General features: G+C 42.6%; 2 protein-coding genes and 1 pseudogene across 2 annotated transcripts in view; 2 read left to right on the top strand and 1 right to left on the bottom strand.

Annotated features, from left to right (window-relative positions):
• The window catches only part of uap1 (UDP-N-acetylglucosamine pyrophosphorylase 1), a 40,775-nt gene extending 21,940 nt beyond the window's left edge, over positions 1–18,835 (top strand). The window contains exons 6-11 of the mRNA XM_088348793.1: positions 7,753–7,946; positions 8,012–8,152; positions 10,125–10,313; positions 13,891–13,932; positions 16,869–16,935; positions 18,449–18,835. Coding sequence (XP_088204919.1) covers positions 7,753–7,946; positions 8,012–8,152; positions 10,125–10,313; positions 13,891–13,932; positions 16,869–16,935; positions 18,449–18,541 — 726 coding nt within the window. The 3' untranslated portion in view covers positions 18,542–18,835. The remainder of the gene's footprint in view (positions 1–7,752; positions 7,947–8,011; positions 8,153–10,124; positions 10,314–13,890; positions 13,933–16,868; positions 16,936–18,448) is intronic.
• LOC148355880 (U2 spliceosomal RNA) lies at positions 3,922–4,091 on the bottom strand (annotated as a pseudogene).
• Positions 18,836–20,903: 2,068 nt separating the features above from the next.
• The window catches only part of LOC148355877 (discoidin domain-containing receptor 2-like), a 69,092-nt gene continuing 63,328 nt past the window's right edge, over positions 20,904–26,667 (top strand). Inside the window, exon 1 of the mRNA XM_088349055.1 lies at positions 20,904–20,965. The gene's annotated coding sequence lies outside the window, so the exon portion shown is untranslated. The remainder of the gene's footprint in view (positions 20,966–26,667) is intronic.

Here is a 26,667-nt window from a genome sequence, read left to right as displayed (position 1 = left end):
TGGAGATTTTCTTTTTCCCGAATGAATCTCCACTTCCTCAACCCCAGCAGCAGGGGGCGATAATGGCTAGCTAATCCCTCAAATGAACCTCATGACCTAAGCCTTTTTCATTCTATCTTTCTGTCTTTTCTTCCTCTTTTTCTGTCTTTCTGTCCTTCTTTTTCCTCGTTTTCTGTGTTTCTTTTTCATCCTTTCTTTTTCTGTCTTTGTTTCCCTTTCATTTTCCTCCTTTATATCTTTCTATTCCCTTTCTTTCTCTTTCTTTTTTACTTTTTCTTTTTTATTATTTTTCCTCCTTTCTTTCTCTTTCTCTCTCTTTTTCTGTGTCATTCTCTCTTTCTCATTGTCTCTCTCTTTCTCTCTCTTCCTTTTTATCACTCTCTTTCTTTCTCTCTATCTTTCTCTTTTTATCGTTCTCTCTTTCTCTCCTTCTCCCTTTCTCTCGCTTTCTCTGTCTTAATCTCTCCTTTGCTCTCTTTTTTCTCTCTCTCTCTTCTCTCTCTTTCTCTCTTTCTCTCTCTTCCTTTCTCTCTCTCTATCTCGCTTGCTTTCTTTTTCTTTCTCTTCTCTTTTTGTTTTTCCTCCTTTCTTTCCTCCTCTCTCTCTTTCTTTCTTTCTCTTTCCTGCTTTCTCTTTATTTTTTCTTTCTTTGTTTCTCTCTTTTACTCTCTCTTTCTCTCTTTGTCTTTCTCTTTCTCTCTTTTCCTTCCTCACTCTATCTCTCTCCTCTCTTTTTCTCTCTCTCTATCTTTCTCTTTCTCTCTCTTCCTTTCTCTCTTTGTCTTTGTCTTTTTCTTTCTTATTTCTTTTTGTTTTTCTTCCTTTCTTTCTCTTTCTTTCTTTCTTTCTTTCTTTCTTTCTTTCTTTCTTTCTTTCTTTCTCTTTCGCTCGCAATCCCACTTTTTCTCATTTTCTTTCTCTTTCTTTTTCCTCCTTTCTTTCTTTCTTTCTTTCTTTCTTTCCCTCCTTCCTTCCACTTTGTTGCATTTCTATTTTATTTTTGCTCCGAATGCAAATTTGAGACATAAAGAGGTTGGTTTTTAAAGAGACATTCTAGTCGAGTTGTCGTTGAATCGCACGATTCAAGCCCGGAGGATCATTCCCGTCCGCTAAGAGTAGTATCGGAAACTATCGTGAGTCATCGTTGGCTGTTAAGATTCACAACGGCAGCCGGACGTGAGACAATTCACACGCGAGTGACTAATATTGCAAAAACATGAATGTTTTTTTATATTTTAAAAGACATTTTCCTCTTTGGAAATCAGGAGGGATGGACAAGTACCGGTATAAGGTATCTGTATCGATGCCAGCCTCGTTTAAGGTATCAGCTTTTAATGGCAATTTAATTAGAACTTAAAATGAAAGGGATAGCATGAAATAAATGCAATGTTCAATTTTTTTATTATGTTGGGGCTTAAATGTAATTTTTTAAGGAACTGTTATCTAGAAATGTTCTAAGGACCTTTAAACAGGCTGCAATGATGATTTCAGCCAGAAGATGGTGCCAGAAAGTACATTATTTTGAAGTTACAGACAAGGAAAATAAAATAAATACATTGAAAAACTATTTAAATTACAAACGGGGTATTAACGGTATTTCTTTATTTTGGTATTTTCCCATACAACAAAATAAATCATAACAAATATATATTTCAAAAACATTCTTTATATTAGTTAGTGTGAAAGTTATTTCTTGCAATGTATTTTTTGCTCAGGGGAGGGAATTTTAGGTCATAACAGTATCGGTATGTGTTTTTCTTTTATTTTTAAGCTAAAAAAATATTCATTTAAATAAAGTAATGTTTAAATAAAAAAGTAAATACAAATATTTAAAAACAATGTAAACAAATAAAATTAATAAATAGCAATCTTAATGCATTTCTTTATTTTATTTTAAACAAAGAAAAATTGAAAAACTTAATGAATGCATTTTTCAAAATAAAAGTAGAGTAAAATGATAGGTGGTGTTTGTAACGTCTTCTGGCTGAAATCGTCATTGCAGCTTCTTTTAAGGTCCCTTAGTTGCGCGTGCAAGTATGTCAATTTCTCAGACGTACTTTAATAAACCTTTTTTCATATTTTTGCGGAATTTGGGTTATAATTTGAACTATATTTGAAACATTACTTTTCTGACTTTCACCATTTTCATCCCATAACAAAAGAAAACCGCGAGCACGCGCTGTATATCAACCCCCACCGGCCACCTTTCCTGCAGCGTAAGCTGAAACACTGAGGGTAAAAGTAATAATAAAATATATATATATATATATATATATATATATATATATATATATATATAAAGGCTCTTTGAACTCAGTTGGGCATTATTAACACACAAAGAGAAAATATTTCATTTTCAAGTTTTTAAGGACGCCTCAAACTACGCACCCCACCTTTAAAAAGGTCCTACGTTTTGTTGACATTTTCCCAGACTAAATCTTAAAGTTCGGTGGGCTTGGGGGTAGGGCGCCCGCCCCGAGACTGGGAGGTTGCTGGTTAGATACCCGTTGCCTCCCTGCTTGGTGCTTGGCATTAGGGGTTGGAATTTGGGGGTTTGCTCACCTAATGACTCCCAACCAGATGTTGCAGAAAGAGTCAAAAATGTGAATGTGTTTTGACTCTAGCCACCCCCCACTAGGGCAGCGGTGCCAAATAGGCGGCCCGCGGGCCGAATCAGGCCCACTTAAGGATTAAATCTGGCCCGTGAGACAACGCTCAGCCAGGTGCCGCTCACAAACACTGTACTTGTATTTCTTTCTCTGTCTCTCTCTTTCATCCTCCCTTTTATCTCACTCTCTATCTCTATCTCTTTCACTCCCTCTCTCTCTCTCTCTTCCCCTTTTCCTTTTCTTTCTCCTTTCTCTCTTCCTTGCTTTCCCCTTCTCTCTTTCTCCCCATCTCTCCTTCTCTCTTTCTATTTATCTTTGGAATTCATTATTTCTCTCTTTTTCAATCTCTCTCTCACCATTTATTTTTACAGTATCTCTTTTGTTTCTCTCGCTCCCTCTTTTCTCTCTTTTCCCTTTCTCTCTGTCCTTGTCCCACCCTCTCTACTTTTCTCTCCCTCTCTTTCTTCTTTCTCTCTTTTTTTCTTTCTCTCTAATCTACTAACCCTAACGCGAGAGAATGTTTCTTATCGTGTGGCCCCCGAGTTAAAATGAGTTTGACACCCCTGCACTAGGCCTTCACTGTAGCAAATTACAATAACCTCCTGTGAACCCTCGAAGAAGAACTGGCATCCTGTCAGTTCAGCTATCACGAAAGCCAGAGTACTGATATTTAATACTATAATTTACCAAATCACTGATATCCATCCATCCATTATCTGCACCCCTTATCCTCAGTAGGGTCGCGGGGGTGCTGGAGCTCATCCCAGCTATCTTCAGGCAGTGGGCAGGGGACACCCTAAACTGGTTGCCAGACAGTCGCCGGGCACACAGGGACAGATAGGTCACTTGCCCATTCACACCTAGGGACAATTTTGACCGGCCAATTCACCTGACCTGCATGTTTTTGGGGATGTGGGAGGAAACCGGAGTACCCGGAGGAAACCCTCGAAAGCACAGGGAGAACATGCAAACTCCGCACAGGAAGGTTCGATCTCAGAACTCTGCCGCACATGTGCTAACCACTGCACCGCCGTGCTGCCCGAGGGATATATAATGTATATATATAAAACTCTTAGATATGTTCGCTTGTGTTACGTTACTGCAATCAAAGAAAATCTGCGAACCACATCAGAGACCAAGGAGGGGGGGGGGGGGGGGGGGTTTTAAAGGTTATTTAGCTTGTTCATAAATCATTATCCATTATCCGTTATCGGTCAGTTCATAATACGCTACAAAGCCTAGGAGCCGGGACACTTACTCTCAGCCAAAAAGCCAAGCTAAGGTCCTAGCCTTAAAGCCTTGCTGCTATCATTGCGAATGCACCGTTCCCGGAGGTACTGCAATACCGGGCCGTTGCGTGGAGTGGACAGAGCAAGCTCCTATGCCATCTCCGAGTTGCAAAAATCAAAGATCATAGCTTTGTGACATCACAAGGCGGAAGGCAAAGACAAGGTATTCTCTACCAAACGGTAAAGATAAGGTCCTAAGAGCACCAACCTCTTACCATCTCCTTGAAGTACTCAATTCCACAACCACAATTCTACAACTTTTACTGCACGGCTTTAAAAAATGCCACAAAACGATCACGTTCCCACTCCCAGAAAGCAGCAATCGGCACTGCAAAAAACGCCTGATGACAGAGTAGCGACTTTCAGGGAGGGTCCTCGCTCACCACACGAATGGGCGAGAGAGCTTATTAAAGTGACCGCGTAAAAACCAGAAAGCTGCTGGATTTTCAAAATCGGAGATAAGACATTTTTTCCGAGTCAGCGGCACCGAAAATGCAGATGGAAAAGCAGCTTAAGTGTAGGTAAGCAGTGTTAAGGGCTCACCTACGGATGATTTTTATTTACCGTATTTTCCGCACTATAAGACTCACATAAAAGCCTTTATTTTTTTCAAAAGCTGACCATGCGCCTTATAATACAGTGCGCCTTATATATGGATCAATATTAATTCGCAAAGTCTTGCAACTAACTTGCAGCCGCCGACTCGATTTTCCCCCGAACGCCAAGTAGTCCGCGGTGTATGCTGGGATTTATTTACCGGCGTTTCATTGGCTAACCAATGTGTCAATCATCATTTGAATGGATCACTATTGGCTAAAGTTATTCAGAGGTCAAGGGGAGGATGCTTTTTATCATTTACAGGCTGGCATTGGCTTGAACGGCAAAACAAAGCCTGCAATTGGCCAAACAAGACGTGTCAATCATCAGTTGAATCGATCACTATTGGCTAAAGTTATTCGGAGGTCAAGGGGCGGATCCTTTTTATCATTTACAGGCTAGCATAGGCTGAAGCGGCAAAACAAAGCCTGCAATTGGCTGAATGAATGTGTATAGCACGTGGTTGACGGCATACAGAAAGCATTTTTTTACTATTCTGTATTTGTAAATATTTTATTCTTCTGGATTTACTAAACTCACGGATATAAGAGGACCGTGGCTGAACACAACGACTTCGGTGAGCTACTCCGGCTATATATATTATCCCTGTACCTTGTTTCAGACTGAACTCGATGTTTCTGTGATAAGCGGTGCAGATAATGGATGGAATGGAGTGTCTATTTTTAAATTTAACTCAATTCCAAGTGTTTATTGTCATATGCGCAGTAAAGTTGCGAGCGAAAAAGAAAATAGAAACTAAGGAATGGTTGGTATTTCTTGAATCCCAAGACTAACCTTCCGAATGATATTTGAAATGATGCATTTGAGTAACATCGTACGGACACCGCATCCGCACGTGTCTACGACACGTATTTGCTTCTTTGCAAGCTTTGGGAATGTTAAGGAGGTAATAAGTTGGACTGAACTATTTGACTGTTTTGTCCACGTTCCCATTGTAGCGCCTTATAATCCGGTGCGTCTTATGTATGTCAAAAATAGGACCAAAAACTATTTTTTGGGGTGCGCCCTATAACCCGGTGCGCCTTATAGTGTGGAAAATACGGTATTTTAGTTGCATTACCGTAAATTCCGGACTACAGGATGCACCTGATTAGAAGGAGCATGCACAAATTCAACTCAACTTTGTTTTTGTACAAGCCGCACCGGATTATAAACCACTGGCTTAAACAGCCTTAAAAATAAACTCATTTGCATCAATTTCTTACATTAAAAAAGAAAAAAAAAACGGGGAAATGTCCAGTACAGAAAAGTAACACATGGTGACCGCAGCCATCAATCCTAATCAAGCTACCCTAGTCGATATTAATTAAATTGGCTTTAACATGCAGAGTTCTCAGTTCTCATACTTGCTAAAATTCAGAAGCCGGTATAAACAGCCTGGACACATGCCGAGCCATGCGACTGATGTTAAGCTATCCCATCCCTTGCTCACATGACAAAGTGATCAAGAGGTAAAAGGTAAGATCTTGGGACCAAACCCGAACCGGGCCCGAATTTCGGGCATAAAATGTTAGTCTTTAAGTTGGGCCAGGCTTCCCTCTCGCTACTTTTTTATTTTATTTTTTTGGTGGAGGATCTGCACAGCATTTCTGAAGTCTTCCAGCCTTTTTCTCCTCTCGGCCCACGCCTCTCCACAAGTTGGTGTTCAGGCTCCTCCCATGGGCGTGCCAATGAAGCCCCCCAGGCTCCACCACCTCGGAGAAGAGCGCCGCGATGTCTGGAATTAACCAAAACAACACTGAGCGTTTCTACGTCATCAGGGCCTTGTTCTCCAAACATCGCCTGCCGTCCTCCGTCAGAGTCCTGTTATCAACAGAACTAGACAAAATATTCTGCATTCGGAATGGCGCAACCTGTCATTGAACTATAGCCTACTCGGTGAAAATCTTCATTGCACTCAATACACGTAACTTGTATTCAATCATATAAAATCCTTTATAGTCAAATGGATAAAATCCTTCAAAGGGAACACGATAATTTTCAGGTTGACTGTTATCGGATTGATCACAGCCTAATGTTACGTCACAGTTTTCGCCTTATAGGAAAAACATACCAGATAATTCGTCACCTGTTGCCCAATCGTGACCAACTATTAGGTTTGGTGACAAATTGACCCTGCTAGTCCACGAATGGTATCTTCTGGGCCACGTGGTGCTGAAGCTTCAGTTCATATTCCCTGATGAGGGACAACAACAATAGAAGACTTTTGCCTACTGAAGGATTTTATACATTTGACTATAAAGGATTTTATAAGATTGAATACAAGTTACATTTATTGAGTGCAATGAAGATTCTTACTGAGTAGGGTTAAGTTCAATGAGGAGTGAAAGTTCAGGGCACCCTGGCCTGGTAGGAAATGTTGTTTACAGGAGTGGCGGGAGCTGACATGGGGCTGATAAGATAGTCAGCGCATCTGGACGCGCAGGGGCCCTGATGACGGAGGACGGCAGGCATTGTTTTGATAAACGCTCTCCATTGTTTTGAGGAACCAGAGACATCGGGACGCTCGTCTCTGAGGTACTGGAGCCCGCGTGGGGCTTCCCTGGCACGCCGATGGGAGGAGCCGGCACACCAGCTTGCAGAAAGACGTGGGCCGGGAGAAGATAGGCTGAGAACTTCAGAGGAGGCTTGACAGAGAGCGACACTAATTCGGCCATATTTGATGGAGTTCACTTCGTTAAATTGTTTAAGAAATTAAATCTGCCCCTGTGTGAAAATGTCGGCTATTCTTGTCATCTTTTTCTTTAAGAAACGAGCGCGCATTGTGAATGTAGGTTGTGTTTGGTTAATGGAGTCAGATAACTAATTCGAACAATTTGGTAAACGATACATTTTAATATTTAATTCCTAACACTACCAAAAGTGGGAAAAAACAATCCTTGGCAAACTGGAATGTGTCAAACACAAACAGGATGCCGGTTCTTCTTCGAGGGTTGACAGGAGGTTATTGTAACGTGTAAATTACAGTGAGGTCCCGTATCTGTTAAGTGCTAAAGGACCATTGGGACATAGATAGATACTTTATTCATCCCTATAGGGAAATTCACACTTCCAGTAGTATCCTTGTGTTGATTATTAACAGATTAACAGGATGGCCTCAGGGTGCTGTAGTTTAGCAACAGCGGAGTGGATGACGTCACACGCTAAAATGCTACTTTAGAAATAAACGGTTAATGTATTTTTGTTTGTGTATCTCACAAGAAGTCCCCTAGTAACCAGGTCGATCTTCCTTGCAGGTGGTAGAGAAAAGCAACCCGACAGAGGCTGTGGGCGTAGTTTGCAAGGTGGACGGACTCTACCAGGTTGTAGAGTACAGCGAGATCACCTTAGCGACGGCCGAGAAGCGAAGCGCCGACGGTCGCCTCATGTTTAACGCGGGCAACATCGCTAATCACTTCTTTAGCTTCGCTTTCCTGAAAGACATCGTAGAGTAAGACCATAAAAATGTTTTTTTTTTACCTTTGTTTGCGTTTTATTGTTGTTGTCCCTCAACAGGAAGTACGAACCGCAGCTTCAGCACCACGTGGCCCGGAAGAAGATCCCGTTCGTGGACCAGCAGGGTCGACTCGTCACCCCTGACAAACCCAATGGAATTAAAATGGAAAAGTTTGTGTTCGACATCTTCCAGTTTGCCAAGTGAGCAACTTTTGCTTCTCTTATGATAAAGTTCAACTTTAGCAGACACTCCAAATAAGGAGAGAAGACATCAATGGATGTTGGGCAGGAAGAGAAGAGATGCCAACCTGTTCTAGAGGCTCTCCGCTGAGCTGTTTATTTCGTATCCTAGGTTACAAAAGCAAAGGGTGTGGGAGTCAAAGAACAGCAACATGATTGGCTGATAGCGACAATGGTGTAATCTTCAAAACAAATAACAACAGTACGCAATAATAGTCAAAGTAACAAAATGGCGTCCTATGAAATGGTAAAAAAATGGTAATTGGTCTGCATTTATATAGCGCACAGGTGTCAAACAGGCGGACCGCGGGCCAGATCGGGCCCGCTAAGGGATTGAATCCGGCCCGTGAGACAACACTAAGAGAAGCGCAAGAGAAAAACAAGCTGCAGGTTGAAATAAGTCAACTTGATGTTGCCAAAGCCAGATGCCTCTAAGACACTGTACTTGTATTTAATTCTCTCTCTCTCTCTCTCTTTTTCTTTCTTTCTTTCTTTTCCACCCCTTTTCTCCCACTCTGTCTCTTTCACTCTCTGTGTGTTTCTCTTCCTTTGTTGCTCTTTGTCTCTTTCTCTCTCTGTGTCTTTTAACCTCTTTTGCTCTAACTTCCCTTTTTCCTTTTCTCTCTTTTCTCTTTCTCTCTTCCTACCCTTTGCGCTTTCTTTTCTCTTTTCTTTTTTCTCTCCTTCTGTCTTTCTATTTCTCTTTGGATTTCTCTCTTCCTCTCCCTTTCTTTTCCCCCTCTCTCACGACTTTTTATCTTTCTCACGCTCTCTCCCTCTCTCTCTCTTTCTTTCTTTGTCCTGCCCTCTCTCCTTTTCCCTCCCTCTTTTTCTTATTTCTTTATCTCTCTTTTCTTTCTCTTTAATCTACTACTCCGGCCCCCGACAGAATGTTTGTTCTATTGTGTGGCCCCCGAGTTAAATTGAGTTTGACACCCCTGATATAGCGCTTTTCAAGCCAATGAAGACTTCTCAAAGCGCTTTACAATGTGCTTCACACTTACCCAATCTTCATTGCAGGTGTCTAATATTAAAATCTCTTTTACAAAGGACAAGAAAACTAAAAGAAATTCAAAACATTACTGAAGTGTGTACCTTAACATCGATAACTGCTTATTTATGTAATTAAAAACGCTGAAAATATTTTTAAACAGCTTTTCAATGACATTTGCACACCATTTTGTATTTCCTTCTTGGATTTAAACATTGTTGTCTCTGATTTTCACTTTTCTTTCTCGTTATCACTCACTTTCCCTGGACTCATTCTTATGGGCAAAAAAAGTCAATAAAACCAACAAAATCACAATGAAATGAGATGTGGTCCCTCTCTAATACGCCGATTGACTGAAGAGGTTGAATATATCTAGCAGGGCATTATCGTCATCTACTGTTGAGTGTCTATTCCCCCCTTCATTTAAGTCATTTTGTGCATCATTTTATATCATATTTGGTCATGTTGGGATTAAAGAAGCAAAAACAACCCGAAGAGCCGTTTAGGACCCGAAAGAGCCGGTTCCTTTTGGTGAGCCGAGCCGAAGAAGCCGGTTCTCGACAAACTCTACTAACTTTACTCAACTTCGTTCTACTCCGACTCGACTTCAAAATACCGCATTTAGGACACAACGTCAGGGGAACCTGTGTATTTTGACCTTCATGCACTGTAACTTTGACTTGAGTCGCTTCTTAATTCGTAATTTTGAGCCCTCACTTTTGTGCGCTGGCTAGATTTTCTTGTGCGCTGAGAATGTGTGAGAATCCCCGACCCACCGATTGAGAAACTCTGATTTAAAGTGAAAACGTCGTAAGGCTGGGTCGTTTCCCAGGGGACTCTTGTATCCATTTTTTTTTCATTGTAAACATTCCATTTAAGCAAAAAAAATACAATACAAGAAGTCTTTTTAGAATAGCTTTGACTCTATACATCCCCCTACAGGACGTTCGTGGTATACGAGGTGCTGAGAGAAGACGAGTTTTCCCCGTTAAAGAACGCCGACCGGCAGGACGGGAAGGACACGCCCACAACCGCGAGACACGCCCTCATGTCCCTGCACCACCGATGGGTCCTCAACGCCGGCGGCCATTTTATCGACGAGAACGGAACTCGTATTCCTGCCATCCCCAGGTGCCCTCTTGTGGTTTATCAGTTTATAGTTTCCCATAAAATTTTGTGAGACCCTGGTGGGTGAAGAATCTGGAGGAGAGGTGTATTCAGTGTAGTGTATTGATTGGGATACGCTGCCATCTGGTGGTCAAACGTGGCATGTTAGCATAAACGTCCACTATTCTCATGCTGCAGTAACGAACTGGAGAGCTCCAAATTATTACCCCCAAATTGAGTAAAAAATACTGATATCTAGACTATGATGATTATAATCTGCACTGTTTATCCTCAGTAGGGTCACGGGTGTGCTGGAGCCCATCCCAGTTATCTTCGGGCAGTGGGCGGGGAACACCCTTGAACTGGGTGCTAGTCGGTCGCAGAGACAGACAACTCACTTGCTCAGTCACACCCAGGGACCATTTTGAGTTATGGCTTAACCTTCCATGCATGCTTTGGTAATGTGGGAGAACATGCAAACTCCGCACAGGAAGGCTGGTAGCTGGATTTGCATTGATAAGTATTGTGAGCATTTAATTCCACTAATTAGGACACTTTATTAAAGCGAGACTGCCCTTCAATCTCCATTTTTTTTAGATCATTTTGACTTGGTCATTTTATAAGTAACCTGCTTGATGAAAAAATGTGAATACTCCTGGTCTAAGGGATCCAGGGGCATGCTACCCCGTAAAAAAAAAGTGTACTTTTTAAAAAGGTCCTCCTCAATCACCAAATATTAAAGCGCTACTTCAAGTTTATCGCCAAACCAAGAGTAAGCCACACTACAAAATATGGTCTCGAGTCACCCTCCGCTGGATCAAAGTGGTACTACAAGCATGTCTTCTCATTGTCACAACAAATTTTAATACACCCTTATTTGCATTGAGTGGCACATAAATCAAGCGACACAACGAATCTGAAGAAATTCATTGCCGACGCTTTGAATCATCAATTTTAATCCATTTTAACGATTCGTTGTTGCAGCCCTAGTTCCAAATGTATTTAAAATTCATTATCATCTCAGTGATTTGGGGGCAGCATGGCGGCGCAGTAGTGAGCAGGTGTGCGGCACAGTTCTGACGTCATGAGATCAAACCTCCTGTGTGGAGTTTGCATGTTCTCCCCCGCGCTTGCATGGGTTTTCTCCCACATTCCAAAAACATATATGTCAAGTTAATTGGCCGGTTCAAATTGTCCCTAGGTGTGAATTGTTTCTCCCTGTGTGATCTGCGACTGGCTGGCCACCAGTTCAGGGTGTCCCCTACCCACTGCCCGAAGATAGCTGGGATGGGCTCCAGCGCCCCCGCAACCCTGCTGAGGATAAGCGGCGCAGATAATGGATGGATGGATATCAGTGATTTGGAAAATTATTGTATTAAATAACAGTAATCCAGCTTTCGTGATCGCTGAACTGACAGGATGCCGGTTCTTCTTCAAGGGTTCACAGGAGGTTATTGTAATCTGCTAAAGTGAAGGCACGTGTCCACCAAAGCGCCGGGCAGGTTTTCTGCGTTGAATGCTTGGTGCTCGACTTTTTTTCCTGCTCCCCGAGAGTTGAAAAATCTTCAACTTGGGGATGTTGGGAATTAAATATATTACAAATGTATCGTTTACCAAATTGTTCCAATGAGTTATCTGACTCCATTAACCAAACATAACCTTCGTTCACCCAACAATGCATGCTTGTTTCTTTTAAGGAAAATCAACAAAAGACTGGCATTTCCACACGGGGGCAGATTTAATTTCTTAAATAATAAACTAAGTGAATTCCATCGAATTAGCCGAATTATTGTCGCTCGAGGCTTCATCGAGCCTCCTTTTCGATTGTCCCTCTCGTTCTCCGATCTTCTGAAGTTCTTCCTATGCCCACGTCTCTCTCCCACGCTGGCGTGTCGGCCACCCCCATGCGGCGGGCCAGGAACGCCCATGTAGACTCCACCTCGTCGCCACGCTGTCTGAAGAAACTCAAAACAGCACCAAGCGTTTCACGTCATCAGGGCCCTGTTCTCCAAACATCGCCCGCCACCTGCGTCAGAATTATGTTATCAACAGAACTAAACCAAACATTCGCATTTGGAACGGCGCGACCTGCCATTGAACTTAAGCCTTCTCTGTGAAAAATCTTCATTGCACTCCATAAATGTACATTTTATTTAATCATATAAAAGCGAGAATCATGCCACTAGACCAACAAGCCATGTTTAAACAAGAAATAAGTCCTTGAAAATATCTGTCTATGAAACAATGCTCCAAAATCAAGTTAAAGAACTTTTGGGATCCATCACTCCTTGACACATAAGTCTTACACCACAAGAGTTACCTTATTTTCCGCACTATAAGGCGCACCGGGTTATAGGGCGCACCCCGAAAAAATCGTTTTTGGTCCTATTTTTGATATACATAAGACGCACCGGATTATAAGGTGCTACAATGGGAACGTGGACAAAACAGTCAGATGGTTCAGTCCAACTTATTACCCCCTTAACATTCCCAAAGCTTGCAAAGACGCAAATACGTGTCGAGAACACGTGCGGATGCGGTGTCCGTACGATGTCACTCAAATGCATCGTTCCATCATTCGGAAGGTTAAAGTCTTGGGATTCAAGAAATGCCAACCATTCCTTAGTTTCTATTTTCTTTTTCACTCGCAACTTTACTGTATATATGACAATAAACACTTGGAATTGAGTTTAATTTAAAAATAGACACTCCATTCCATCCATTATCTGCACCGCTTATCACAGAAACATCGAGTTCAGTCTGAAACAAGATACTGGGATAATATATATAGCCGGAGTAGCTCACCGAAGTCGTTGTGTTCATAATAATGTGCAGCCCTGGTCCTCTTATATCCGTGAGTTTAGTAAATCCAGGAGAATAAAATTTTTACAAATACAAAATAGTAAAAAATGCTTTTTGTATGCCGTCAGCCACGTGCTATACGCATTCATCTTTTTCGGCCAATTGCAGGCTTTGTTTTGCAGCTTCAGCCAATGCCAGCCTGTAAATGATAAAAAGGATCCGCCCCTTGACCTCCGAATAACTTAAGCCAATGGTGATCGATTCAACTGATGATTGACATGTCTTTTTCGGCCAATTGCAGGCTTTGTTTTGCCGTTCAAGCCAATGCCAGCCTGTAAATGATAAAAAGGATCCTGCCCTTGACCTCCGAATAACTTTAGCCAATAGTGATCGATTCAAATGATGATTGACACATTGGTTAGCCAATGAAACGCCGGTAAATAAATCCCAGCATACACCGCGGACTTCTTGGCGTTCGGGGGGTAAATCTAGTCGGCGGCTGCAAGTTAGTTGCAAGACTTTGCGACTTAATGTTGATCCATAAATAAGGCGCACTGTATTATAAGGCGCATGGTCAGCTTTTGAAAAAAATAAAGGCTTTTAGGTGCGCCTTATAGTGCGGAAAATACGGTCTTTTGATATATCTAGAAATAGTCTTAAGTTTTCCATTAATACAGGTTTACGAGACCCTGGCGGGACGGTCGGCCAGGGTCTTCCTATGTTTTTTTTTTCATTTCGGGTTCACCCTCTCACTCTCCTTGTGTCATTCCTTCATACCGGGTCTTTAAAATGTTTCCAGAGTTGAAGCTGCAGGCCCCGTCACAGATGATGGCAACAGAAAGTAATTATTCGCCCTCCCCCCAGGCGCTATTGAGTGCATGCAGATGGTTTTGATTTTCTTGAAGAGGCCATTTTCTGCCAGAAAGTACAGTTTGCTCCACTTTGGTAGTGTGTGCAGTTTTTTTCAGTTTCAGGCCACACCCACAGTGAGAAGTGTGCCAAAAAATGTTATTTAGGGTAATAACTACCGATCGTTAAACCATATCGGTGGTGCAGTGGGTTGAGTGGACCATAAAAATGTCCATTGTTCTGTAAGTATTGTCACGAGGTGGGACCGGACCAGAACGGAGGCAGGAAGGGAGAACTCAATTGCGTGACGATCAAAACTTTTATTTACCAAAATAAAAGTCGTCCAAAAACTCCGGGACAAAACAGAACAAAAACATTCTTACACTCAGAATGGTCAGGTACAGGTTTCCTCCGACTCAAACTAAACAGGACAAGGTATAACGGAACGGAAAAGGTGTAATGAGCCAACACCCGCAATACCCACAACCCAACCTTAAGTAGCAGCCACTCAATTAGCTGATCTGCTTCAGCTGGTGCCCAGGGGGCGGGGCAGACCGGTCGCCACGGCGACCATGACAAGTATATAATTCATTTTATTTTATTGCATTGAAACTTTTTTTTCTACTCATACAAAGCCAATTTTTCTTTTTTTTAATGATTCCTTTAATTATTTTATACGTTTTTGTAATCAAAAGGAATTATTACTATTTTTTTAGTATTCTGTGTATATATAATACGTATATTTTTTAGTTTTTTACAAAAAAGAACCATAAACGGTACAAATATCAATAAATACTTTAGTATGTACCATCTAAATTAAAAAAACTATTATTTTTAATTGTTTTACTTTACTGCATTTTCTTCATTGCAATACACTGTGTGTGTAGCGGGAGAGAGAGCATGAGACAGCGAGCGAGCGAGCAAGAGAGAGAGAGATTGAGACTGTGTGAGAGTGTGTTACGGTGAGAGATTAAGACAGTAAGAGAGTGAGAGAGAGAGGGAGAGTTAGAGTGGAACAGAGAGAGAGAGTGATATGGGGAGAGAGAGAGTGAGATAGGGAAAGAGACAATGAAAGAGTGAGTTGGTGAGAGAGAGAGAGAGAGAGAGATGGTGAGAGTGGGAGAGACCTTGAGAGACGGTGAGAGAGAGTAAGATGGTGAGAGGGAGAATGAAAGTGAGCGAGAGAGTTAGACCATGAGAGGGAGAGGAAGAGTGGGACAGTGAGAGAGAGTGAGATAGGGGGAGAGAGATAGTGAGAGAGGAAAAGAGGGACAGTGAGAGAGTGAGATGGTGAGAGAGAGAGAGAGACGGTGAAAGTGAGACAGACCTTGAGAGACGTGAGAGAGAGTGAGACAGTCAGGGGAGAATGAAAGTGAAAGAGAGAGTGAGTGGGACAGTGAGAGTGAGTGAGATAGGGAGAGAGATAGTGAAATAGGGCAAGAGAGAGAGACAGCTAGAGAGTGAGATGGTGAGAGAGAGATGCGGTGACAGAGAGAGTGAGACAGTGAAAGAAAGAGAAAGTGAGTGAGAGAGTGAGACGGTGAAAGAGAGAGAGACAGTGAAAGTGAGAGAGACCTTGACAGACAGTGAAAGAGAGAGTGATTGAGACGGTGAGAGAGTGGGAGACGGTGAGCGGGAGAGAGAGAGACAGTGAGAAGAAGAGGAAACGAGAGAGAGGGAGTGAGTGAGACCATGAGAGAGAGATGGTGAGAATTAGAAAGACAGTGAGAGGGAGAGAGAGAGAAAGTGTGAGAGAGTGAGAAAGACTGTGAGAGTGAGAGAGACCTACAGAGACAGTGAAAGAGAGAGTGAGTGAGACTGTGCGAGGGGGAGAGAGAGACAGTGAGAAGAAAAGGTAGAGATAGAGAGGGAGTGAGTGAGACCATGAGAGAGATGGTGAGAGTTAGAAAGACAGCGAGAGGAAGAGAGAGCGAAAGGGTGAGAGAGTGAGAAAGACTGTGAGAGTGAGAGAGACCTTGAGAGACAGTGAAAGAGAGAGTGAGTGAGACTGTGCGAGGGGGAGAGAGAGACAGTGAGAAGAAAAGGTAGAGATAGAGAGGGAGTGAGTGAGACCATGAGAGAGATGGTGAGAGTTAGAAAGACAGCGAGAGGAAGAGAGAGCGAAAGGGTGAGAGAGTGAGAAAGACAGTGAGAGTGAGAGAGACCTTGAGAGACAGTGAAAAGAAGAGTGATTGAGACGGTGTGAGAGTGGGAGACAGTGAGGGGGAGAGAGACAGTGAGATGGAGAGAAAGAGAGAGAGCGTGAGTGAGACCGTGAGAGAGATGGTGAGAGTTAGAGATACAGTGAGAGGGAGAAAGAGAGAGAGAGTGAGACGGAGAGGGAGAGAGAGAGAGAGACATGAGAGTGAGAAAGTGAGAGAGTGAGAGAGATGGTGAGATGGAGGGAGAGAGAGAGTGAGGGAGACACACATGATTGAACCTATACTAAAAAATGTAACATCATTTACTTTTTCTAGATCTTCCGTAGAAGCTAGGTGAAGGTTTAGAATTCCATAGAAGAGCAAACTGTACTCGACGCCGAAAGCCCCAAATCCGACTTTCCACCTTCTTTTGTCTATGCTACTCGACCCAATCCAGAAAAAAGACGCTAGACTGGCTAGAGCATGACCTTAGCATGCGCCGCATGCTAATCCCAACTCTCGAATCAGGGAAACCTTACGATTGCTCTTCCTTCCGCTAACACGGAACTTTCTCCGTTTCAACTCTTTTTCATTTTCCGTAATCATCGGAAGGATGGGACGCGGAGGCTCGGGATCCATTCTTCCTATTCTGACCTCTGATCAATGCTCTCTCCTCCCTCGCGATCGATTCTTTGCAAAAAAATTGATCGGAACGCTGAGGTGTCTTTCGGTCTCTTGCATAGAATTCGATGAAGTCCCTCGTTTAATTCCTTGTCTGTTCCAACAGCCTGAAAGACGGAACGGACCAACCAATCAAATGTGAGATCTCTCCACTGGTGTCCTACGGGGGGGAGGTAAGACCACATACCTTGTGCAAGTGTCGGGAAAAAGACGAGTTTTTTTTTAAATTGACGCGGTTAACGAATTATTTTTTTCCGGCGTTAACGTTACTGACGCTCGAAAGCCGTGACTCACGCATGTTTTTGCACGTGTTTATGAGCATTTTGGGGCCTACGTCTTTCTGCACGCTGGTGTGCCGGCTCCTCCCATGGGCCTGCCAGGGAAGCCCCCACGTGGGCTCCACCACCTCGCCTCGATGTCAGGAAAACTCATAACAGCAGAGCGTTTATCATAACAATGCCTGCCGTCCTCCGTCATCAGGGCCTTTTCTGCGTCCGGATGCGCTGATTATCTTATCAGTCTTACGTGAGCTCCCGTCGTAAACAACATTTCGTACCAGGCCAGGGTGCCCTGAACTTTCACTGCTCATTGAACTTAAGCCTACTCGGTGAAAATTTTTATTGCACTCAATAAATGTAACTCGTATTCAATCGTATAAAATCTTTTATAGTCAAATGTATAAAATCCTTCACTCTCTAACGCAAGACTTGTCTATGCAAAACAGATGAGTTACCGTATTTTCTGCACTATAAGGCGCACCGGGTTATAGGGCGCACCCCCAAAAAATAGTCTTTTGGTCCTATATTTTCCATACATAAGGCGCACCGGATTATAAGGCGCTACAATGGGAACGTGGACAAAACAGTCAGATAGTTCAGTCCAACTTAATACCCCTTTAACATTCCCAAAGCTTGCAAATACGTGTCTCAGACATGTACGGAAACGGTGTCGTACAATGTCCCCAAACAAACATTTCTTAGTTTCCATTTTATTTTTTGCTGGCAACTGTGTGGACAGCAAAGTAAGAATTTTATTGTGCAGGGAAACGGGGTTCTTCACTGTGCATATGACAATAAACACTTTGAATTGAATTGAGTTTAAAAATAGACTCATCACAGAAACATCAAGATCGATCTAAAACAAGATACCTGGAAAATATAAATCCGCGTAGCTCACCTAAGTTCTCTTGCAGCCATCACGTTCCATAATGATACGTAACCATGGTCTTCTTACAACCGTGAGTGTAGTAAATCCAGGAGAGTCAAATATTTACAAATACAGAATAGTAAAAAATGTTTTCTCTATGCCGTAGTGCAACCCGACGTGTGATTCACATTCATCTTTTTCGGCCAATTGCAGGCTTTGTTTCGCCCCTTTAGCCTATGCGAACCTGTAAATGATAAAAAGGATCCTCCCCCTTTACCTCCGAATAACTTTAGCCAATAGTGACGGATTCAAATGATGATTGACACATTGGTTAGGAAATGAAACGCCGGTATATAAATCCCAGCGGACTACTTCGCCTTTGGGGGAAAATCTGCTTGCCTTAGTTGCAAGACTTTGCGACTTAATATTGATCCATATATAAGGCGCACTGTATTATAAGCCGCATGGTCAGCTTTTGAAAAAAATAAAGGCTTTTAGGTGCCACGTCTATCAAAACTCTTGAACTCTTTGCTCTTTCAGGGCCTGGAAGAGCTCGTGAAAGACCGAGACTTCCACCCGACGCTCATCATCAACGAAAATGGCATCCTCGAGCTGGTCAAAAACGGCGTGTAGGGGCCCCCAGATCCAAAGACCCTAACCTCGGCATTTCTCGGGGACACACTGCGATGTCAATAACCTGCACCAACGTATGCACAGAAGCAAATGAATGAAGCGTTTTTTCCAGGGGAGACCTCCTGGTGGCGCACCTATTTATTCTGCTGATGAGACTTATTTTTATATCTATGATGTAAGCGCATCTTCTCAAGTTTATTTCATGATTTTTATAGCACAAGTTAATCATTTTTTTCGGATGATTTAAGACTGAAAATGACTCGCCTCAAATTGATGCATATTAAAAAAAAAATAACAATTCTTGTGTGACTATTTTTTTTACCACTGATTGAAAATGACCATTCCAATGGGTTTACGTGTCTAGATAGATAGATAGATAGATAGTTTATTCATCCCCGTAGGGAAATTCACACTTCCAGCAGTCTACCCCGTTGTTTATTAACAGATGAACATGATGCCCTAGGGGTGCTTGTAGCGGAGTGGATGACGTCACGCCAGTCCAAAAGTTCGACATCCCTGCGGCAGATGGAAAACTTTTCTTTGTGAAAATCCAGGGATACACCACCTCGTGTTAGCAAGTCCGCCTCCTCTCCGATTCCCCCCGGCTTTCGTGTCTCTGTTTAGCGGCGTTGAAGCCGGATTGCTCCGGGTAGCTCCGGGTGGCTACACGTTAGCGTCCGTAATGCTAAACGTGAGCCACGTTTCCGCAAAACACAGCAACCGCGCTCCCTGTGCGCTTCGATGTTTTCCACCAGCACTCGATGATCTTATTTGGTCGTGAGTTCGCATTTACCATGATTACGGACGGTACCGAAGACTTATAACGCCGCTAGCCGCTTCGCTAGCTCCGGCTCTTCCTCGATAGGCCCCTTCATCACGCCGGCACGAGAATTCTTCAGGGCAAGGAGTTGAAATTCCTTGAATACACGCATTTTTTGTGCGCTAAAACCCATGTCCATAGGATAGAAGTAATCCATAGTGTAGTTGTCAAAACGGGAAGAAAAAACACCGAAGATAGGAGCAGACAATAAAACAATAGGGCAGCTGCTGGAAAAGGCAGCCGCTCGTGGCAGCGCCGCTGCCCGTAGATAGCTGGGATGGGATGAGTGGTGCAGATAATGGATGGATGGATGGGCCAAATGTATAGGGACATACCCAAAAAGTCTTGTGGCAAAAGGTAGTACCAAGTATGAACTCATCTCATCTCATTAGCTACACCGCTTATCCTCAGTAGGGTCGCGGAGGTGCTGGAGCCCATCCCAGCAATCATCGGCAGTGGGCAAGGGACACCTGAACTGGTTGCCAGCCAATTGCAGGGCACACAGGGACAGACAACTCACTCGCTCATTCGCACCTAGGGACAATTTGGACCGCCCAATTTACCTGACATGCATGTTTTTAGAATGTGGGAGGAAACCGGAGTGCCCGGAGGAAACCCACGCAAGCACGGGGAGAACATACAAACTCCGCACAGGAAGTCTGGAGCTGGATTTGAACCCACGGTTCCCAAGACATGAACTGTGCCGCACATGCGCAAACCACTGCGCCTCCGTGCTGCCCCTAAGTATGAACTCAAAAGGGGCTAATATTTTTGCAACACCTACTTAGAAGTATTTTATTTGTTAGCACATCATAAAATCTTGAAAACTTTGGGTAAGTTCCTACAACTGTGTTGTGGGATTTTTGAAAACTGGGTTTTTTATCAATAGGTTTGAAGCTCATCTTGAGGTTTTTGAGTTTTTCCTTGCCCTCATGTTGGTTCCAGATCAGGGGATGATGTAATAATAATCTGAAAAAATAGTCTGTGTAATAACCTGTGCAGCCCTTTGAGACTCTTTGTGATTAAGGGCTTTACAAATATAAATGACCTGCCTTGATATAGTTTCTTCTTCTTGTTCACTCAACGAACCAGTTGTGTTTGAGATGGACCACATCTCATTTTATTGTGATTTTGTTTGCTTTATTGCCTTTTTTTGTACATTATTATGGGTGAAATAGTGTAATATGTCAAAATATGTCAAACAAAAATCCTTAGGGGGCAACACTTTTGCAACGTCTGTAAGACGAAACGCTCCTCGACTAACAGCAAAAAAAAACGACATTCCGAGTCACGACACTCGAAAGCGGGACTCGGGTTTGTCGAAAAGAAAGAATCTTTTCAGGATAGGAAAGAAAACGCTCCGATGGATCGTCTTTTAAATTGAAACCTTATGTGCGCCATGTGGAATTCTGGGATTTTGGCCAAGTATCCACAGAATGCGAGGGATTTTTTTCCTCCCCCCTCTTCTTTCTCTCTCCATTCTCCCCCCTTCTTATCCCTCCTCCTTCATGTGCAGGATTTTCTTACATCAGCCCAGCAAAGAGAGCCAGAAGAAAGCGCGATATCCTCACTGGAATATTCTTCGCTGGACAAATGCTCTGAAAGTAAGTTCTACTTTTCTCTTACCAGAAAGAATCAATAGGATCATAGTGTTGGTAGATTCTGGGTATAAATGGTTGCCGTGTTTCTCAACTGGCGGGTCGGGATCCAAAAGTGGGACGCGTGAGTGTTTTTAGTGGGTCGTGGGCCGTTGCCCTGCCAAAATAATGCTAAGAAGAAGAGAGAAGAGTCGGTGGCGATGGTGCCCCGCTTTCATCTTGTTCACTCAACGAACCAGTTGTGTTTGAGAGGGACCACATCTCATTTTATTGTGATTTTGTCTGCTTTATTGCCTTTTTTTGTACATTATTATGGGTGTCTCCTCGTGACAACAATGATCTAGTCCAAAAAACAGTCTTACACAGTAGATGGGGATGGTGCCTCGCTCGATTTCTTCTTCTTGTTCACTCAACGAACCAGTTGTGTTTGAGAGGGACCACATCTCATTTTATTGTGATTTTGTTTGCTTTATTGCCTTTTTTTGTACATTATTATGGGTGTCTCCTCGCGACAACAATGATCTAGTCCAAAAAACAGAGAGTCATTTACACAGTAGATGGGGATGGTGCCCCGCTCGATTTCTTCTTGTTCACTCAACGAACCAGTTGTTTTTGAGAGGGACCACATCTTATTTTATTGTGATTTTGTCTGCTTTATTGCCTTTTTTTGTACATTATTATGGGTGTCTCCTTGCGACAACAATGATCTAGTCCAAAAAAACAAACAAGCAGAGAGTCATTTACACAGCAGATGGGGATGGTGCCTCGCTTGATTTCTTCTTCTTCTTGTTCACTCAACGAACCAGTTGTGTTTGAGAGGGACCACATCTCATTTTATTGTGATTTTGTTTGTTTTATTGCCTTTTTTGTACATTATTATGGGTGTCTTCCCTTGCGACAACAATGATCTAGTCCAAAAAACAAACAAACAGTCTTTTACACAGTAGATGGGGATGGTGCCCCGCTCGATTTCTTCTTGTTGTTCACTCAACGAACCAGTTGTGTTTGAGAGGGACCACATCTTATTTTATTGTGATTTTGTTTGTTTTATTGCCTTTTTTTTGTATATTATTATGGGTGTCTCCTCGCGACAACAATGATCTAGTCCAAAAAACAGAGTCATTTACACAGTAGATGGGGATGGTGCCTCGCTCGATTTCTTCTTCTTGTTCACTCAATTGAACGAGTTGTGTTTGAGAGGGACCACATCTCATTTTATTGTGATTTTGTCTGCTTTATTGCCTTTTTTTGCACATTATTATGGGTGTCTCCTCGTGACAACAATGATCTAGTCCAAAAAACAAACAAACAGAGTCTTTTACACAGTAGATGGGGATGGTGCCTCGCTCGATTTCTTCTTCTTGTTCACTCAACGAACCAGTTGTGTTTGAGAGGGACCACATCTCACTTTATTGGGATTTTGTTTGTTTTATTGCCTTTTTTGTCCATTATTATGGATGTCTCCTGAGGATAAGCGGTACAGATAATGGATGGATAAATAATGGCTCCCAAGAAAGTTAGTGATGAGGGGAAGGAAAAGTGTAAAACAGTGACAATGATTGAGTCCAAAAAGAAAAAACAGAGTCAATAACACGGTACACCTGCTCGATTTCTTCTTCTTCTTCACTCCATCAACTCCTTTGTGTTTGAGAGGGACCACATCTCATTCAATGGTGATTTTGTTTGTTGTTTAATTACTTTGAGATAGATAGATAGATAGATAGATAGATAGATACTTTGTTCATCCCCGAAGGGAAATTCACATTTCCAGCAGCATCCCTGAGCTGAGAACAATCGAGAACAATCGAAAATAACACGGGAGCTGCTGGAGTGGCTGCCATTCGTGACGGCGCCGGAAGAAAAGATTCAATTTGAATCATGTACAAACAAACAAACAATTGAATCATGTACAAACAAACAAACAAACAAACAAACAAACAAAATAGTCACCCTAAATCAGTTTTGCTTGGTTTAACTTTTTAATAAGTGGTAATTTACGAGAAGAATACAATAAATCATAAGCAAAATCATAAGATTATTTGTATTATGCTTCCTCTGTAATTGTGTGTAATGAAATAAACCAGCTAAGAGCGAAAAGACCAAGTTTGCAAAAGGGGTAAAAGGCACGCGACCACTTTAGACCCTCACGTGGCGCCGTAGTCCGGAAGTCTCGTGTCGATAGCTTTTAGCCACTAGCAAAACAACTTCGAAGACAGATAAGTATGTTTTGTGACACAAAATTGGTTTCAGTTTTGAAGTTCATTTAAAACATTTTCTTATGATTTATTGGAGCTTTGGCAATTGTTTGCTGAACATAAAAAAGCGACCACTTGCCAGTTTTCGCGGTGCATTCTGGGATTAGTAGTATTTGTGTACGAAACGCATCGCCAAACAATAATACAGTACTGTATGAGCACAAAACGTTTCATCTGATCGAATTTACATTTGAAATGTATTGCATTTTATAAATATTAGTTAGAAAAAAATCTAGGCTCCAGAAGATCTTAAAGGAGAACGTCCGGCCATCAGTTCGTGCCGTCAAACTCAAGCCCTCTTGGATCATGCAGCAGGACAACACACCAGGAGGTCCACCTTTGAATGGCTCCTCAAAACCAAAATAAAGGTTCTGAAGGGTCCCAGCCAAAGTCTGTATTCAAATCCAATTGAGATGCTGTGGTGTGACATGATACGGGCAGTTCCTGCTAGATTTAAAACAATCCTGCAGAGAGGAATGGGCCAAAAATTCCTCCACAGCGTTGTGAAAGACTTATTACTAATAATTGGAAATAATTGGAGTTATTTAATTTTTGAGTTGGGTGTAGGTTTTTGGTGAGTTATAAAAAATAGGTGTTGGATAAAACCATGAATTCAGTGCAAGAGTATTGTTTCCCTCAAATGGGAAGTGTCGGTGCCAGCCATTTTGGGCCATTTTGACTCTTTTTTTTCCAGGCCTACAGAAAATTTCGTTTTGTAGTGTTTTAGTAAGGCAGTGGTGATCACATTTGCCTAACACGTCCTCAGTTCGAGACCAGGTGGAAACATATGTTGGCCTAGGAAGGGATGGGGACCACCAGGCTGGACTTGCCCAAGACACACCACAGGATATGGTGCCCCTATGACCCTAGCGGTTAAGGGATCCTAATCTATATGAGCATAAGACATATCAATAGAAAGCTTGAAACCTCGTCTTTCATTAGAAATTAAAAATATCTTTCTAGGTTTTACCATTGTTGAGTAAACATCAGTTGAATATTGCTAAATTTCTTGAAAAGTAAAATTTCCCCCCCCAAAAAACAGATTCAGGCAGAACTTTCACTTCGGTGCTTTATTTTTCTTTTTGCATTTGTGATATCTCCAATGTCTAAACAATACTTTCCATGAACACAAGGGCGCTCTGCTTGCAAAATAACATTTTATCCGATGATTTGTACGAAACGTCATCCCTCTCTGACCAGACAATGATGATGTGTCATTTTTAAAAATATATAAGCACTGTTGAAGAGTAAACGGCCTATTACTATCTGTCCATATCTCGCGACCCGTACCACACAACTTCACGATGCCTATTTGCTGTATAGGGCCGCCTACACAGACTCATTTGCCAGGTACAAAAACCAACACTAAGAAGTAGGGGCTTCATCGATGTGTGCACAAAAGTCTGATTAACGCCACTTCTACTATCTAAATATGATTTGTCATACTGAAACCATTCTGATGTGAATCACCTGTGCCCACTCATTTGGCGCCAACTGCCGCAGGTTCGGATTGGCTCCCTGTCAGTATTTGAACCGACTCCTGTCAATCCCCTATTGTCAGTCCGTCTGCGAATCTACGTGTATACAAGGCAAGCCTTTTTTGACCCTGACCCCCGCCTGTCCCGTTTTTGCTCCTGTTTGTCTACGGCTACAACCCGTTTTGATCCTGATCACGTCTGCTCTCCCGTCCCGGCTTACGACTCGTTTGCAACCCCAACTACGTCTTGCTCTCCAGTCCCGGCTAATGACCAGTTTTCCGCCCCTGACACCGCCATCGGTCGCTACGGAAGATCCACTTCCGTATTCGGATCACAATCACAGTACGAGAGCAACCTGCTTCCCGCGCCTAGCGAACAACGGATCGTGGGTGCAGCGCTTCCTCTTTCCTTTAATAGAACTTGTGAGAAACGTAACGCAATTGGGTCCTGTTATTGTGGAATAAAAGTAGAAACGTTTGGAAGGTGCGTAACTGACAGGACTTTGGCTGGGTCAGGGCGACTCCAACTATTTTCTTAACTGATAAGAATTTGGACTGCAACTATTTGCTTAATTGATAAAAATTTGGCTGGGTCAGCGCAACTCGGACCGAGTGCCCAGCTAGAGAAAAACAACACGTCATCGCTGACCGAACACAGTATAAATGCCACTGTCGCCCGGACAACTTTGGAACTCGACTGAACGTTTGGATGAAATAAACAACGTGTCCCCTCTCATTTCGATTCTCTCTGCTGCTTTGTGTATGTTTTGGGGCGGGGCCGATATACGTCCTGCTCCGAAATTGTCTCTGTTCTGGTCCTGACAATTCCCAGAGGCATGATACCTACTCAGGATTGGGTAGGGTTACTTTAACTGGATTACTTTCAATTACTTTTGGATGACTCCAATACCAAATATGCTAATAAAAGACAAAAGAAACTAAATATGAATAAAATGACTCAATTTTGTGCAGGCTTGGGGAGTAACGGAACACATGGAACGGCAAAAATGATGTTGGCAAGCTGTTTGGATTTCTTTTCATTTTGTTTCTGTCTCATTTAATGTTCGTTTTGCCGGAGATCCAAGAGATCAAAGCCAGGAGAGAAAGCTCACCACGTGTTGTGAGTCATCATTTTATTCATATTTAGTTTCTTTTGTCTTTTATTAGCATATATGGTATTGGAATATCCAAAAGTAATTGAAAGTAATCCAGTTAAAGTAACCCTACCCAACCCTGATCCAAACAATAACAACAACAAAAAATGGCAATAGAGAAGCTTGACTTAATGATTGACAATTTAAGCTTGAAATTCAGACTAAGGTGGGACCCAGGCCCAAGATTTTACTTCTAGTAGGTACAGGGTTGGGTAGGGTTACTTTAACCGGATTACTTTCAATGACTTTTGGATGACTCCAATACCAAATATGCTCATAAAAGACAAAAGAAACTAAATATGAATCAAATGATGACTCACAACACGTGGTAAGCTTTCTTTCCTGGCTTTGATCTCTTGGATCTCCGGCAAAACGAACATCAAATGCCACAGAAACAAAATGAAAATCAATCCAAACAGCTTGCCAATATCTGTCATGATTACCCAAGTGGAGCCACCTGGGGTAATCATCTGGCGCGCTAGAATGCGCTTCCTGATTGGTTTATGTTCCCTTTTTAAGCATGCTACGCGGAGACCTCTTCGTCGGAGGATTACTTTTTACCCCGTTTGACTCGCCTGATTTTCCTGTGTATTTTTGACTTGTTTACCTGATTCTGCCTGCCTCCGATCCGACCTGCTTCCGTTCCACGCTACGATCTTCTCTCCAGTCCCGGTAAACTCGACCTGCTTCCGTCCCACGCTACGATTGGCTACGTGTCCCGAAGTTGTCTTCACGGCGTTGCTGCTGACGTTCGACGGTCATCGCGTCTTCCGCTAACCCCTACGCTTCCCCAAATAAAAGACTTGTAACGAACGCTCTGGG

Source organism: Urocampus carinirostris, chromosome 12, assembly GCF_059441175.1.
Source record: "Urocampus carinirostris isolate Australia breed hairy pipefish chromosome 12, RoL_Ucar_1.0, whole genome shotgun sequence".
Classification (NCBI taxonomy): domain Eukaryota; kingdom Metazoa; phylum Chordata; class Actinopteri; order Syngnathiformes; family Syngnathidae; genus Urocampus; species Urocampus carinirostris.
This window is presented reverse-complemented; position numbering and strand designations above follow the sequence as displayed.